The 16,058-nt window shown below is 65.9% G+C and overlaps 1 protein-coding gene across 6 annotated transcripts in view; it reads left to right on the top strand.

Moving 5' to 3' along the window:
* ACSF3 (acyl-CoA synthetase family member 3) overlaps window positions 1-15,496 on the top strand; it is a 58,648-nt gene extending 43,152 nt beyond the window's left edge. For 4 of the 6 annotated variants that reach the window (XM_062176807.1, XM_062176808.1, XM_062176806.1 and 1 more), the window contains exons 7-10: window positions 590-716; window positions 4,611-4,745; window positions 6,380-6,491; window positions 11,013-11,223. In XM_062176807.1, coding sequence (XP_062032791.1) covers window positions 590-716; window positions 4,611-4,745; window positions 6,380-6,491; window positions 11,013-11,130 — 492 coding nt within the window. In that variant the 3' untranslated portion in view covers window positions 11,131-11,223. Of the gene's footprint in view, window positions 1-589; window positions 717-4,610; window positions 4,746-6,379; window positions 6,492-11,012; window positions 14,431-14,763 lie in introns of those variants that run through there. The other 2 variants (XM_062176805.1, XM_062176804.1) reach the window with 2 other exon arrangements.
* The last annotated feature ends 562 nt before the right edge of the window (window positions 15,497-16,058 follow it).

Below are 16,058 nucleotides of genomic sequence, written 5' to 3' on the forward strand. Positions count from 1 at the left end.
GCAAGCCTGTGGCTCTGGCTCAGCTGCTGCTCTTCCCTTGCAGAGTGGCCAGCTTCCGGGAGGCTTTGGCTTGTCCGCGCCACCCTCTGCTCCCCCGTCCCAGGAGTCTCTGGGCCTGATGCCGTCAGGTTCACGGGAAACGGCCTCGCCCCACCCCGTGTTCAGACGAATGCTGACGCACTGCTCCCCTGCCCCTGCAGCCAAGGCTCCCTGGTCCCCCTGTGCTTTCTGGGGCTCCCTGACCGTTCAGCCTGAGCAGCCCTGTGTGGTTGGTCACTCCGAGCAGAGCCGTCCCCCAGGAGGGCGTGGGCAGCTGCCCCTCTGTGCCCCACAGTGTGCCTGATGGTTGACACAGCATGTGCAGGTGGTCAGCCAGGAGGCCCGCCCCACCCCGAGCGCGGGGGCCTGGCCAGTGTGCGTGTGCAGGGTGAGTTCGAGTACCAGGAGGCTGTCTGGGGCCCGTTGAGATGATGGGCAGGTGCCGAGGGCAGTGCACCTCCAGGTGTCCGCGGTGTCTCCTCCCAGGAAGGTGTGGTCCGCAGGGGGCGCAGGGGCCCCTGCTCTGACCTGCACATCCCCCCTTCCACAGGTGACCCCTGGCTTCGAGGAGAAGGAAGGGGAGCTGCTCGTCAGGGGGCCCTCCGTGTTTCGAGAATACTGGAACAAACCAGAAGAAACTAGAGACGCATTCACCGCAGATGGCTGGTTTAAAACAGGTGGGACCCAGCTCCACAGGGCAGGGTGGGGCTCACTGCCCTCTGTACTGGGGTCACAGAGCCTGGGTGCCCCCAGAGTCTGCAGCAGGCACAGGAGGGAGGCAGCTGGCCCTGCACGGCCCTAGAAGGGGGGCTGTGTAGCCCGCGGCCCCCGCCAGGTGCCCCCACCACACACACAGTGACCCCTGTGGGCTCCTTTAGGGAGGGGTCTCACTGCCCTCCAGCAGGCTCCTTCCACATGTAGGGCCCCACGCAGCCCTCTCCCCGCTGCCCTGGGCTCAGGAGTGGTTCTTGGGCTGTCGGTCTGCTCCCCGAGCTGCCTGCGGGCGCAGGGGCCCATCAGGAGAGGGGAGCCCCTGGAGGCAGCGGGCCCTTCCCCCTGGTGGGCCGCAGGAGGACCTGGAGGCCCAGGAGGTACTCGGGCGCCTCCACGGTTGCCCGCGGGTGGACACGCCCCAGCGTGGTTCCGGACAGCGTGGGCTTCGGAGTGGATGCTCTGTGAAACGTTTGTGCTCGACGTGCATTAGTTTGGGACGATCCTAGGCCACGTTCTCCAGAAGGAAAGGCCTGCTGTCTCCCGTGTCCGTCGTGCTGCCCTCCGGCTGGAACAGGTTACGTCCTGAGCCCTGGCAGGCCCCGGGAGCCGTCACCGTGCACGTCTGAGTGCGGTTCCGGGGTGTCGGGAGGCAGAGGCGGGGCGGGGGGTGGCTGTGGAGTGTGTGCTGCTGCGAGCCGACTCCTGCCCATACAAGCAGGTCCCAGCTGGTCAGCTGGTCTGGGGAGGTCACAGGTCAGTGTGCTCTGTGGGTGGTGAGGTCTCCGGCACAGCCTCTTGCGCATTGGCTGGGGTCACGGAGTGACAGCTCACCAGCCCAATGGGGTGCCCCCGAGCCTGGGGAAGCTGGGGCCCACACTGTCGGAGTCTATGCTGCTGAGGGGAGGAGGGGGGGGGGAGGGGGAGGGGGAGGAGGAGGGGGAGGGCCCGCCCGCCCCCTCCCCCTCCCGCCCCCGTCCCCCTCCCTCCCTGGCGAGGAGCTGAGGGCGGGGCTCCTTGCCCTCTTGCTGCTCTCACGTCCACCTGTGGTCCTGAGCCCCGTTGGGTTTCTCTCTCACTTGCCGCCTGTCCGCCCACCCCCTGTCCCAGCGGCTGGGATCAGAAGTGTCCAAGTCCCACAGGCTGGGGGGAGGAGGGGTGGTGGTGGTGGTACCTGACACTGTGGCAGACGTGCTGGGCTCCGGAGGTTTGCCGAGCGCTGTTTGGTGAGCTCCAGCCCGGTAGCTGTCGCCCACACGGCCCCAGGCAAAGGCCCCTCCGTGGGGCTGTGCCCAGGGCTGGTGGCGCGGCTGTGTCGCCGGTGTTCCCATGGCTGATGTGGCAGTGGGTTCACGGCCTGTGACCTCCCCGTGGGAGCCAACCCTGCCTGCTGGCGCTTCCCACGTGGCCCTGCGAGCAGCCCTCATGGACGCCTGCCTTGCTTTGTAGCCGTCCTCTTTATTTTTAAATTCAGATTTTAAAAATTGCAGGTTTTTTTTTTTTTTTTTTTTTTAAATTTAAAAGCAGAGGCACCAAAACCTTGTGGGTTTTGCCGGCGTGGGGCCGTGAGCCGCCGGGCTGGCACCGATGCGTGATGCGGGCGGTTGGCGTGCACACGCTGCAGCCCCCGCGATGCGTGTTTCAGCTGGGGAGGGGAGCACGGAGTTGCTCAGGAGACGACTGGGAGCCAGTTTAATTTCTTTGTAGTGCGCGGCAAACAGGAAGGGAGGGGTGGGTCTAATTGGCTCTCAGGGCGAGCCTTTGTCACAGGCGGGTAGCGACACGGGCTGCATATGTGAGCGCGCGATCAGCCCACAGCTGCTGCTCTGCAGAGAGCGATATTAAACAGGAGTCAGGATAAATTAGACTTAACCCTTTCCATCCACCCAGCGCCGCCTGCTGCCGGGACTCTGGCTGGCGAGGCCTAGGGAGTTGCACTGAGGGCGCTGGGTCCGGGTGGGAGGGGAGGTCCCACTTGGGTGCCCGCAGCGCCTGTCACGCTGCCTGCCCAGCTCCTGCCTGAAGCCCCACCTGCCCCCAGGACCTGCAGGGAGCTCCTGGCAAGGCCTCGGCGTCTGGCAGCTGTCCAGGGAGGAGTAAGGGATCCTCTCTAGCGCTTCCTCAGGACACACTCGGCTCAACTCCTGCCCAGGCAGAAGGACAGGTGGCCCAGGAGCCAGGCACCCTCCAGGCTGGGGGGCTGCTGCTATAGCCCCTGCCTCAGGGACCCAGGGACTGATCTCAGGACAGCCAGGGCGGGGAGAGGTTCAGACAGGGCTGAGTCCCCAAAGTCCAGTGGGGTCTTAGAAACAGCAGGGGACGGAGTGTCCGGGAGGTGGATCCCAGCCCCAGAAGGGAGGGGGCGGTGGGCCTATCACCCATGCCCGTCCAGCGCCAGCTGAGGGGCGCACGGCTCTGTTCGCCACATGGCTGCCGGGCAGAAGCTCCACGTCCAGCTGCCTGGGTGAGGTGGCTCCGGGACTCCCTGGGTGCTGGTGCCTGGAGCGAGGCCGTGTCCTGCTTACGTCCTGGGCGGGGACAGTTTAAAGGGCTCTTGCGGGTCAGTTGGGATTCCTCAGCTGAGGAGGAGCCCCGGGCCGGAGAGGAGGCGCAGGGCGGGCCGAGGCGGGTGAGAGAGGGCCCGTGGGGGACTGAGGGCAGCTCGGTCAGCAGAGCCCAGCCAGCAGAGTGCAGGCCGGTTCTCTGCCGGACGAGGGTGCTCCCGGCCTCCCCTGCAGGCCAGCCTGGACGTGTCTTCCTGAAAGAAGAGGGAGCACAGCGAGGGCCGAGACCCAGCCCGGTGGCCCCGAGCAGGGGCACCGGCATCGCAGGCCAGCGCTGCCCAGCCCGAGCCCAGCCAGGAGGGAGGGGCAGACACCAGCAGAGGGGACGTCAGCGCTGCTGCTCGTGCCGGGAGGCGGGGCCTGTGTGAATGGAGCCGCACAAGTGCGCCGTCAGCCCGCTGAGGTGGGCATTGTGGTGGAGCGCTGGTTCTGGTTCCTGCCCACTCCGCTCCCCACCCAGCCTTCTGCTGACGCACCCTGGAAGGCGGCCGGTGATGCCCGAGTACTTGTCCCCTGCCAGCTTTCCAGCCCTTGGCCGTGGGTTCCCAGGGCACCTGTGTCTGTGCAGTTCTGTGTGAGGCCACCGAGGGGCCGCGCCGGTGCACAGGTGGCGCCAAGGCTGCAGGGCGCGGGGGCTGCGTCCCTGAGTCAGGCTGTAGTGACGGAGCACCCAGCGGGCGAGGCTGGAGAGTGGGGCAGGGGCGGGTCTCGAGACAGCACCCCCTGGCTGTCCTCCCATGGCCCTGGCACCAGGAGCACAGTCACACACATGTGCACTGGCAGGCACGCACGCCGTGCACCCCCACACTGAAGGCCAGCGGAGGGCAGCCCTGTGCCCCTGCCTGGTTCCCCCGCTCTCAGTGGCTGGTGGTGATTACGGAGCCACGAGAGCAGAGAACGTGCGGCACCCCGCTGGGCGTCGGGACCCAGGGCCGGCCTTTCGTCCTCTGGCACCCGCTGCCCTGTGAGGCCAGGGCCCGCAGGACAAGACCTACCCACGGCGGCCGCTGTGTCCGTACTCCCTGTTTGGGCTGTGGTATCTTCAAGGAAGAGCTCCCTGAGTGGGCAGCGGCCGTGCTGGGCCCTCACCATCACCCCGGGCCCTTGCTGGTGCGCCATCTGGGTCACCATCTGGGGTCACAGCCATGCAATGTTCAGTGACCATCAGTCACTGCCCACTCCGACAGCCTGTGACCTCCCAGTGGGGGTGGTGCGCATGGGGCCTGGGCACAAGATGGGGGCTCTGGGAGTGGCCGCCAGGCTGTCACGGGCGTCACCAGAGCCCTCTTTGCCCAGGCGACACGGCGGTGTTTAAGGACGGCAGGTACTGGATCCGCGGCCGCACGTCTGTGGACATCATCAAGAGCGGGGGCTACAAAGTCAGTGCCCTGGAGGTGGAGCGGCACCTGCTGTCCCACCCCAGCATCTCAGGTGAGCCCCACCCCAGCCCCTCCAGTGACCCCTACCCCGGCATCTCCAGTGACCCCCAACCCAGCCTCCCCGGTGACCCCCACCCCAGCCTCTCCGGTGACCCCCACCCCAGCCTCCCCGGTGACCCCCACCCAGCCTCTCCAATGACCCCCACCCCAGCCCCTCCAGTGACCCCTACCCCGGCATCTCCAGTGACCCCCAACCCAGCCTCCCCGGTGACCCCCACCCCAGCCTCTCCGGTGACCCCCACCCCAGCCCCCCCAGTGACCCCCACCACAGCCCCTCCAGTGACCCCCACCCCAGCCTCTCCGGTGACCCCCACCCCAGCCTCCCCGGTGATCCCCACCCCAGCCTCCCCGGTGATCCCCACCGCAGCCTCCCCGGTGACCCCCACCCCAGCCTCCCCGGTGACCCCCACCCCAGCCTCCCCGGTGACCCCCACCCAGCCTCTCCAATGACCCCCACCCCAGCCTCTCCAATGACCCCCACCCCAGCCTCTCCGGTGACCCCCACCCCAGCCACTCCGATGAGCCCCACCCCAGCCCCCCCAGTGACCCCCACCGCAGCCCCTCCAGTGACCCCCACCCCAGCCTCCCCGGTGATCCCCACCCCAGCCTCCCTGGTGACCCCCACCCCAGCCACTCCGATGAGCCCCACCCCAGCCCCCCCAGTGACCCCCACCGCAGCCCCTCCAGTGACCCCCACCCCAGCCTCTCCAATGACCCCCACCCCAGCCTCCCTGGTGATCCCCACCCCAGCCTCTCCAATGACCCCCACCCAGCCTTTCCAGTGACCCCCACCCCAGCCTCTCCAATGACCCCCACCCCAGCCTCTCCAATGACCCCCACCCCAGCCTCTCCGGTGACCCCCACCCCAGCCTCTCCGGTGACCCCCACCCCAGCCACTCCGATGAGCCCCACCCCAGCCCCCCCAGTGACCCCCACCACAGCCCCTCCAGTGACCCCCACCCCAGCCTCTCCAATGACCCCCACCCAGCCTTTCCAGTGACCCCCACCCCAGCCTCTCCAGTGACCCCCACCCCAGCCTCTCCAGTGACCCCCACCCCAGCCTCCCCGGTGATCCCCACCCCAGCCTCCCCGGTGATCCCCACCGCAGCCTCCCCGGTGATCCCCACCCCAGCCTCCCCGGTGATCCCCACCCCAGCCTCCCCGGTGATCCCCACCCCAGCCTCCCCGGTGACCCCCACCCCAGCCTCCCCGGTGACCCCCACCGCAGCCTCCCCAGTGACCCCCACCCCAGCCTCTCCTGTGAGCCCCACCCCAGCCCCCCTGGTGACCCCCACCCCAGCCTCTCCGGTGACCCCCACCCCAGCCTCTCCAGTGACCCCCACCCCAGCCTCTCCTGTGAGCCCCACCCCCAGTCGGCCTTTCAGGCTGACTGATGCACACCTAGGCGCCAGGTGTGACTGCTGTAGGGTGGGACAGCGAGGTACCCACAGCCCTGGGTGGCAGCGTCCACTGTAAGCCTTGTCTGTTGAACCCGCCGGCTCCACCAGCGTGGCCAGGGCAGGCTGGTCAGACCGCCACCCGTGCTTCCTTGGTCCCAGGGCCTCTGTGGCCTGCAGTGGGCACCGCCGTGTCCCAAATGTCTCCAACCTGTTCTTGCACCCTCAGATGTGGCTGTGATTGGAGTTCCTGACATGACATGGGGCCAGCGGGTCACAGCTGTGGTGGCCCTTCGAGAAGGACACTCACTGTCCCACCCGGAGCTCAAGGAGTGGGCCAGGTAGGGCTGGGCGGGGCTGGAAGGGCCCAGGTTCGGCATCAGAGAAAAGCTGCCGGCACCAGACCGAGGCTCAGGCCGAGCAGGCTGCCGCAGTGCCCCCTGGTGCTGCCCTGGCCACGGCTGTGGCCGCCTCTGAGGGGCCTGGGGCTGCAGCCACAGCTCCTCTCTTTGGCCTCCCCTCACCCTGGCCCTCCCCTGCCCTCTGTGGATGCAGCCAGTCAGGGCCTCTCCTCACCCCATCCCTCCAGGGCCCCCACGTCCACCCTGGACGGGGCCAGCTTGGGACCTCCCCCCCATCCCTCGTGGCCCCCACGTCCACCCTGGACGGGGCCAGCTCTGGGCCTCTCCTCACCCCATCCCCACGTCCACCCTGGACGGGGCCAGCTCGGGACCTCTCCTCACCCCATCCCCACGTCCACCCTGGACGGGGCCAGCTCAGGGCCTCTCCTCACCCATCCCCATGTCCACCCTGGATGGGGCCAGCTCGGGACCTCTCCTCACCCCATCCCTCGTGGCCCCCACATCCACCCTGGATGGGGCCAGCTCTGGGCCTCTCCTCACCCCATCCCCACGTCCACCCTGGACGGGGCCAGCTCGGGACCTCTCCTCACCCCATCCCTCGTGGCCCCCACGTCCACCCTGGATGGGGCCAGCTCGGGACCTCTCCTCACCCCATCCCTCGTGGCCCCCACGTCCACCCTGGACGAGGCCAGCTCTGGGCCTCTCCTCACCCCATCCCCACGTCCACCCTGGATGGGGCCAGCTCAGGGCCTCTCCTCACCCCATCCCCACGTCCACCCTGGACGGGGCCAGCTCGGGACCTCTCCTCACCCCATCCCTCGTGGCCCCCACGTCCACCCTGGACGGAGCCAGCTCAGGGCCTCTCCTCACCCCATCCCCATGTCCACCCTGGACGGGGCCAGCTCGGGACCTCTCCTCACCCCATCCCTCATGGCCCCCACGTCCACCCTGGACGGAGCCAGCTCAGGGCCTCTCCTCACCCCATCCCCACGTCCACCCTGGACGGGGCCAGCTCGGGACCTCTCCTCACCCCATCCCTCGTGGCCCCCACGTCCACCCTGGACGGAGCCAGCTCAGGGCCTCTCCTCACCCCATCCCCATGTCCACCCTGGACGGGGCCAGCTCGGGACCTCTCCTCACCCCATCCCTCGTGGCCCCCACGTCCACCCTGGACGGGGCCAGCTCAGGGCCTCTCCTCACCCCATCCCCACGTCCACCCTAGACGGGGCCAGCTCTGGGCCTCTCCCCCCATCCCCACGTCCACCCTAGACGGGGCCAGCTCTGGGCCTCTCCCCCCATCCCCACGTCCACCCTGGACGGGGCCAGCTCGGGGCCTCTCCTCACCCCATCCCTCGTGGCCCCCACGTCCACCCTGGAGCTCGAGACCTTTCCCGGACTTTTCTCCTGTCTGTCCGTGACCCCGGGTTCTCTGGGTGCCCCAGGGATCCCCATACCCTCCCCGGGGCGCCACGTCTGGGGCTGCCTCCAGGACCGAGCCAAGCTAATCGTGGTCAGTGCCAGACAGGACAGCGGGGTGCGCCAGAGCAGACCGCCTCCAGGACCGAGCCAGGCTAATCGTGGTCAGTGCCAGACAGGACAGCGGGGTGCGCCAGAGCAGACCCCGAGAGCTCAGGACGGAGCTCTTCCCTTCTCCAGCTCCTGTGTCCCTGCTCCCGCCTGAGGCTGAGGGACTCGGGCTCCTCCGCTCCACACTGCCAGCGGGACTCGGGGTCTCGTCAGGGCCAGCGCAGCTGGTCAGTTACCACTGCCCCGGGGTCTGCCCGCCCGGGGCCGCCGTGATGAATCGGTCGCTGTGCTGGGGAGAGAAGGGAGCCCTGCGCTGAGCGTCAGGGCCCAGGTCTGTGGGAACCCAAGCCCAGGCGTTCCTCCACGCCCGGTCCAGCCCAGCGTCTAGCAGGGTCAAGGCCGTCTCTGCCTGGGTTGTGGGTGTGCAGACGGTGACACGAGGGGCTTGGGGCCTGGTGGGAGCCACAGCTGGGTTCTGGCCAGGAGCTCCAGTGCTGGCCCCGGGGATGTCCCCCACCTGGGAGGAGCAGCCCTGAGGAGGCCCCCACTGTAACTCAGACCCACCTGCCCCGCCAGGGCTTGGGTTCACCCCTAGAGTGGCACCTGTGGTCCTGGGGTCTTGTGGTCAGGACGCCCGTGGGAGAAGCATTGTCTGCTGTGCAGCTTCCCTGCTAGCCGGGGCCCCCTCCCCCGAGGCCCTGCAGCCATTTCAGGGCGCTGCTAGCCGGGGCCCCCTCCCCCCGAGGCCCTGCAGGCCCTGCAGCCATTCAGGGGCGCTGCTAGCCGGGGGCCCCCTCCCCCGAGGCCCGCTGCCATTCAGGGCGCTGCTAGCCGGGCCCCCCCCCCCCAGGCCCTGCTGCCATTTCAGGGCGCTGCTAGCCGGGGCCCCCTCCCCCGAGGCCCGCTGCCATTTCAGGGCGCTGCTAGCCGGGGCCCCCTCCCCCGAGGCCCGCTGCCATTTCAGGGCGCTGCTGGGGGGGGCCCCCTCCCCCGAGGCCCGCTGCCATTTCAGGGCGCTGCTGGGGGGGGCCCCCTCCCCCGAGGCCCGCTGCCATTTCAGGGCGCTGCTAGCCGGGGCCCCCTCCCCCGAGGCCCGCTGCCATTTCAGGGCGCTGCTGGGGGGGCCCCCTCCCCCGAGGCCCGCTGCCATTTCAGGGCGCTGCTGGGGGGGCCCCCTCCCCCGAGGCCCTGCTGCCATTTCAGGGCGCTGCTAGCTGGGCCCCCCCCCCAGGCCCGCTGCCATTTCAGGGCGCTGCTAGCTGGGGGCCCCCCCCAGGCCCTGCTGCCATTTCAGGGCGCTGCTAGCCGGGGCCCCCTCCCCCGAGGCCCTGCAGCCATTCAGGGGCAGTGCTTTGCTTGCGTGTTCACCATTGACCAGAGAGAGGCAGGAAGGAGGGAATTCTGGGGCACTAGAGGTCAGCCGGCCCAGAGAGGAGACGTCTCTCGGGCGACTGACCAGGCAGCAGCCAGGCTCCCCTGGACCGAGGTGGTGAGGGACAGAACGCTGCCCAGACCCTGCGGTCTGCGCCCAGCCCAGGCAAACACCGGTGAGGGCCGGGAAGGTGCTGTGCCGCCCTGTCGGACACTCCGTCCCCGCGTCACTCCCCGCCCAGCCCAGGCAAACACCGGTGACGGCCGGGAAGGTGCTGTGCCGCCCTGTCGGACACTCCATCCCCGCGTCACTCCCCGGTGAGATGCCCTGCCCTTGGCTCCCCTCCCCTCTCGTAGATGCCACCCCCACGGGCACTCCGCCCCCAGGTTGGTGTAGCATCTTGTCAGGGCAGTCAGCTGTGGGGAGAGCTCCGCGGTGGCCAGTGTCCACCTTTCAGACCCACGCCCTCCTGGACGCTGGTGCCTCGGGGTTTGTGCTGTGCGTCTAACTCTTCCTTCCTGTCCCTGTCCCGTAGTTGTTCCTTGTTATTTTTTTTTCTTTTCTTTTTTTTTTTTTTTTTTTTTGACAGGCAGAGTGGATAGTGAGAGAGAGACAGAGAGAAAGGTCTTCCTTTTTGCCGCTGGTTCACCCTCCAATGGCCGCTGCGGCCGGCGCATCCTGCTGATCCAAAGCCAGGAGCCAGGTGCTTCCCCCTGGTCTCCCATGGGGTGCAGGCCCAAGCACTTGGGCCATCCTCCACTGCCTTCCCGGGCCATAGCAGAGAGCTGGCCTGGAAGAGGGGCAACCGGGATAGAATCCAGCGCCCCAACCGGGACTAGAACCCGGTGTGCCGGCACCGCAAGGTGGAGGATTAGCCTGTTAAGCCACGGCGCCGGCCAATTCCTTGTTATTTTTATTTATTTATTTATTTGTGTTGAGGGAGAGAATCCTCCATCTGCTGGTTCAATCCCCAGGTGCCAGCAACGGCCAGTGCTGGGCCCGGCTGAAGCTGGGAGCCAAGGACCCCGTCCAGGTCTCCCGTGTGGGTGCAGGGACCCAACAGCCCATCGCCCGCTGCCTGCCAGGGGGCACGTGAGCAGACGTGAGCCTGCTAGTCCACCCGGGGTGGAGGTGTGAACGTGACTTAGGCATGTTCCAAGCCCTCCGTCTCATGGTCGATGGTTTTTACGTAGTCGATCTTTCAGAGAGAACTAAGGAGAATGGCTGAACTTCCACGCCGGTGCCCCCTCCCCGTGTGGCCTGCGTGGGGCTGGGGCCTGAGCTCCTCATGCCGCCACGCTTGCCGGGAGCACTCTGTCTTGCAAAGGTCGCTGATCTGCCCCCGTCCTGAGGGGCGAGCTGTGGAGGGGGCATCTCGGCCGACACTGCCCTGAGCCTCCTGGGACGGCACTGCCACGGGTCAGCTTGCCCTCAGCGAGGGCCTCTGCCGTGCCCGCCCGGCTGCACCCGTGTCCCCGGGGAACTGCGGCAGGGCCCAGGGCAGAGAACCACAGGGGCCTTGGCCCAGACACCCCTGGGTGGGCCACGGTGGGGTGTGTGTGGCTGGGCCTCTGCCCAGCCAGGCCTTCTTGTCTCTGCAGAGGTGTCCTGGCCCCGTATGCTGTGCCCTCCGAGCTCCTGCTGGTGGAGGAGATCCCACGGAACCAGATGGGCAAGGTGGACAAGAAGGCCCTGCTCAGGCAGTTCTACCCTGCGTGACCACGGGACCACAGCCAGGCCCAGAGCTCTTCCCGGATCTGACGCTGGGCATGAGATCCCCACGCTGCCTCCCACAGCCACTGACGTCCCAGCCCAGGGCCCCCAGACACTCCCTTGTGTTGGTGACACCCCACCTGCTGGACTCTCTCCTCGGCAAGTCCTGGAGGGATCCCAGAGAAAAACAAACACTGTCCTGTGCTGTCTGCCCGCACCTGTACACCTGTCCTGTGCTGTCTACCCGCACCTGTACACCTGTGCTGTCTACCCGCACCTGTACACCTGTCCTGTCTGCCCACACCTGTACACCTGTCCTGTGCAGTCTACCCACACCTGTACACCTGTCCTGTGCTGTCTACCCACACCTGTGCTGTCTGCCCTCACCTGTACACCTGTCCTGTGCTGTCTACCCACACCTGCACACCTGTCCTGTGCTGTCTACCCACACCTGTACACACCTGTGCTGTCTACCCGCACCTGTACACCTGTCCTGTGCTGTCTACCCACACCTGTACACACCTGTCCTGTGCTGTCTACCCACACCTGTACACACCTGTCCTGTGCTGTCTGCCCGCACCTGCACACCTGTCCTGTGCTGTCTACCCACACCTGCACACCTGTGCTGTCTGCCCACACCTGTACACCTGTCCTGTGCTGTCTACCCACACCTGTACACACCTGTCCTGTGCTGTCTACCCACACCTGTACACCTGTCCTGTGCAGTCTACCCACACCTGTACACACCTGTGCTGTCTACCCACACCTGTACACCTGTCCTGTGCTGTCTACCCACACCTGTACACACCTGTCCTGTGCTGTCTGCCCGCACCTGCACACCTGTGCTGTCTGCCCACACCTGTACACCTGTCCTGTGCTGTCTACCCACACCTGTACACCTGTCCTGTGCAGTCTACCCACACCTGTACACACCTGTGCTGTCTACCCACACCTGTACACCTGTCCTGTGCTGTCTACCCACACCTGTACACACCTGTCCTGTGCTGTCTGCCCGCACCTGCACACCTGTCCTGTGCTGTCTACCCACACCTGCACACCTGTGCTGTCTGCCCACACCTGTACACACCTGTGCTGTGCAGTCTACCCTCACCTGTACACCTGTCCTGTGCTGTCTACCCACACCTGTACACCTGTCCTGTGCAGTCTACCCACACCTGTACACACCTGTCCTGTGCTGTCTACCCACACCTGCACACCTGTCCTGTGCTGTCTGCCCACACCTGTACACCTGTCCTGTGCTGTCTGCCCACACCTGTACACCTGTGCTGTCTACCCACACCTGTACACCTGTGCTGTCTGCCCACACCTGTACACACCTGTGCTGTGCAGTCTACCCTCACCTGTACACCTGTGCTGTCTGCCCTCACCTGTACACCTGTCCTGTGCTGTCTGCCCGCACCTGTACACCTGTCCTGTCTGCCCACACCTGTACACCTGTCCTGTCCTGTCTGCCCTCACCTGTACACCTGTGCTGTCTGCCCACACCTGTACACACCTGTCCTGTGCAGTCTACCCTCACCTGTACACCTGTCCTGTGCTGTCTACCCTCACCTGTACACCTGTCCTGTGCTATCTACCCACACCTGTACACCTGTCCTGTCTGCCCACACCTGTACACCTGTCCTGTCTGCCCACACCTGTACACATCTGTGCTGTGCTGTCTACCCACACCTGTACACCTGTCCTGTCTGCCCACACCTGTACACCTGTGCTGTCTGCCCACACCTGTACACACCTGTGCTGTGCAGTCTACCCTCACCTGTACACCTGTGCTGTCTGCCCTCACCTGTACACCTGTCCTGTGCTGTCTGCCCGCACCTGTACACCTGTCCTGTCTGCCCACACCTGTACACCTGTCCTGTCCTGTCTGCCCTCACCTGTACACCTGTGCTGTCTGCCCACACCTGTACACACCTGTCCTGTGCAGTCTACCCTCACCTGTACACCTGTCCTGTGCTGTCTACCCTCACCTGTACACCTGTCCTGTGCTATCTACCCACACCTGTACACCTGTCCTGTCTGCCCACACCTGTACACCTGTCCTGTCTGCCCACACCTGTACACATCTGTGCTGTGCTGTCTACCCACACCTGTACACCTGTCCTGTCTGCCCACACCTGTACACCTGTGCTGTCTGCCCACACCTGTACACCTGTCCTGTGCAGTCTACCCACACCTGCACACCTGTGCTGTCTGCCCACACCTGTACACACCTGTGCTGTGCAGTCTACCCTCACCTGTACACCTGTCCTGTGCTGTCTGCCCACACCTGTACACCTGTCCTGTGCTGTCTACCCACACCTGCACACCTGTGCTGTCTGCCCACACCTGTACACACCTGTGCTGTGCAGTCTACCCTCACCTGTACACCTGTCCTGTGCTGTCTACCCGCACCTGTACACCTGTCCTGTGCTGTCTACCCACACCTGTACACCTGTCCTGTCTGCCCACACCTGTACACCTGTCCTGTCTGCCCACACCTGTACACATCTGTGCTGTCTACCCACACCTGTACACCTGTCCTGTCTGCCCACACCTGTACACCTGTGCTGTCTGCCCACACCTGTACACCTGTCCTGTGCTGTCTACCCACACCTGCACACCTGTGCTGTCTGCCCACACCTGTACACACCTGTGCTGTGCAGTCTACCCTCACCTGTACACCTGTCCTGTGCTGTCTACCCACACCTGTACACCTGTCCTGTCTGCCCACACCTGTACACCTGTGCTGTCTGCCCACACCTGTACACCTGTCCTGTGCTGTCTACCCGCACCTGTACACCTGTCCTGTGCTGTCTACCCACACCTGTACACCTGTCCTGTCTGCCCACACCTGTACACACCTGTGCTGTGCTGTCTACCCTCACCTGTACACCTGTCCTGTCTGCCCGCACCTGCACACCTGTCCTGTGCTGTCTACCCACACCTGTACACCTGTCCTGTGCTGTGCGGTCTACCCTCACCTGTACACCTGTCCTGTGCTGTCTTCTACCCACACCTGCACACACCTGTGCTGTGCTGTCTTCCCACACCTGTACACCTGTGCTGTGTGGTCTACCCTCACCTGTACACCTGTGCTGTCTGCCCGCACCTGCACACCTGTCCTGTGCTGTCTGCCCGCACCTGCACACCTGTCCTGTGCTGTCTACCCACACCTGTACACCTGTCCTGTGCTGTCTACCCACACCTGTACACCTGTGCTGTGCTGTCTGCCTGCACCTGCACACACCTGTGCTGTGCTGTCTGCCCGCACCTGCACACCTGTCCTGTGCTGTCTGCCCGCACCTGCACACCTGTCCTGTGCTGTCTACCCACACCTGTACACCTGTGCTGTGCTGTCTGCCCGCACCTGCACACCTGTCCTGTGCTGTCTACCCACACCTGTACACCTGTCCTGTGCTGTCTACCCACACCTGTACACCTGTGCTGTGCTGTCTGCCTGCACCTGCACACACCTGTGCTGTCTGCCCACACCTGTACACCTGTCCTGTCTGCCCGCACCTGTACACCTGTCCTGTCTGCCCACACCTGTACACCTGTCCTGTCTGCCCGCACCTGCACACACCTGTGCTGTCTGCCCACACCTGTACACACCTGTGCTGTGCTGTCTGCCCGCACCTGCACACCTGTGCTGTCTGCCCACACCTGCACACCTGTCCAGAGCTGTGTGCTGCCCTGCACAGTGGGCACTGCAGCTCCCAAGGGTGGAGCCAGCTGCCTCGCCCCAACCCAGAGTCCTCCCAGGTCCTCCCAGACCCCTGCTCCCCAAACCCCACGTCTCGGTGGCCTCCACCCTCCCAGCCCACAGGGAAGTGTTGGGGTGCGTGGGTGCCCCCGTGTGTGCTCAGAGGCCACGTGAAGAGTCCTGGAGTTTCTGCGTGACTCCTGGGGAGCCGGGCACAGCTGTCCCCATGGCCTGTAGGGAGGGACGGCCACAGCCCTGCAGGACTCTGCCCCAGAATGCAGACCTACGGGGCCCCGGTCACGGCCCTCCCACCGGCTGCTGTCCCTCACCCTCCCCTGCGCTGGGCAGGGCCGTGCTGGGAGGAAGGGCTCCAGAGGGAGCAGCGCTCAGCGCTCGCCGGTCTGGACAGCTGGGCCTTGGCTTCATGGTGGCTGCGGAGACACCTGCTCCTGGGCGGAAGTCAGCGGCTGTAGGACTGTCACTGAATTCCTCTGGCTTCACTCTGTGTTTTCTATAACCCTGAAGGTTCCGGCTCCTAAAACATTTGCATCATCTGCACTGCCTTGTGGTTTGTGTCACATCTTCCAACGTCGTCACAGGAAAACCTTCCTGCGAGAGACGCTGACGCCGTCGAGACTTTTGCAGCTCCTTCATCCTCAGAACGCGCTCCTGGGGGCGCAGCCGGAGCACCGCACTCTGCCACCTCTCTGTCTCCCTGAGAGATGGGGCTCGGGCAGCCAGCGTCCAGCTCAGCCTGGCACAGGTCTCCTGGGGACACCATCCACCCCCAGGGTCCCAGGAAGTTCCCACAGGCTGGCTGAGCCAGCCCGCACCCCACACACCCTGACAGGCAGCCCCGGCCGTCCGAGCTGGGGCCGGGAGCAGGTGCCTCCGGGGCTGCTGACGGCTGTGGCTGAGCCAGCCCGCACCCCACACCCTGATTCCAGGCAGCCCCGGCCGCCAAGCCAGGGCCAGGAGCAGGTGTCCTGAGAGCTGCTGCTCGCAGCTGGACAAAGACCCCACCCGACCCGCTCCTGGAGTTGGACTTCAGTCTGTTGGAGGTGCAGGGGTCTGGGTGGAGCCTCAGTCCCTGGGGCCCAGGAAGGGACAAGGACGATGGCCTTGGCGCCTTCCCCCAGGGTCCCACAGTCCTTCCTGCCCCTCCCCTGTTGGTGGCCAGGGAGCCGCCCTTGCTGCCCCAGCACTCTGTCCACTGCTGCGTCACCCT

The sequence above is a fragment of the Lepus europaeus genome, chromosome 19 (assembly GCF_033115175.1).
Source record: "Lepus europaeus isolate LE1 chromosome 19, mLepTim1.pri, whole genome shotgun sequence".
NCBI lineage: Eukaryota > Metazoa > Chordata > Mammalia > Lagomorpha > Leporidae > Lepus > Lepus europaeus.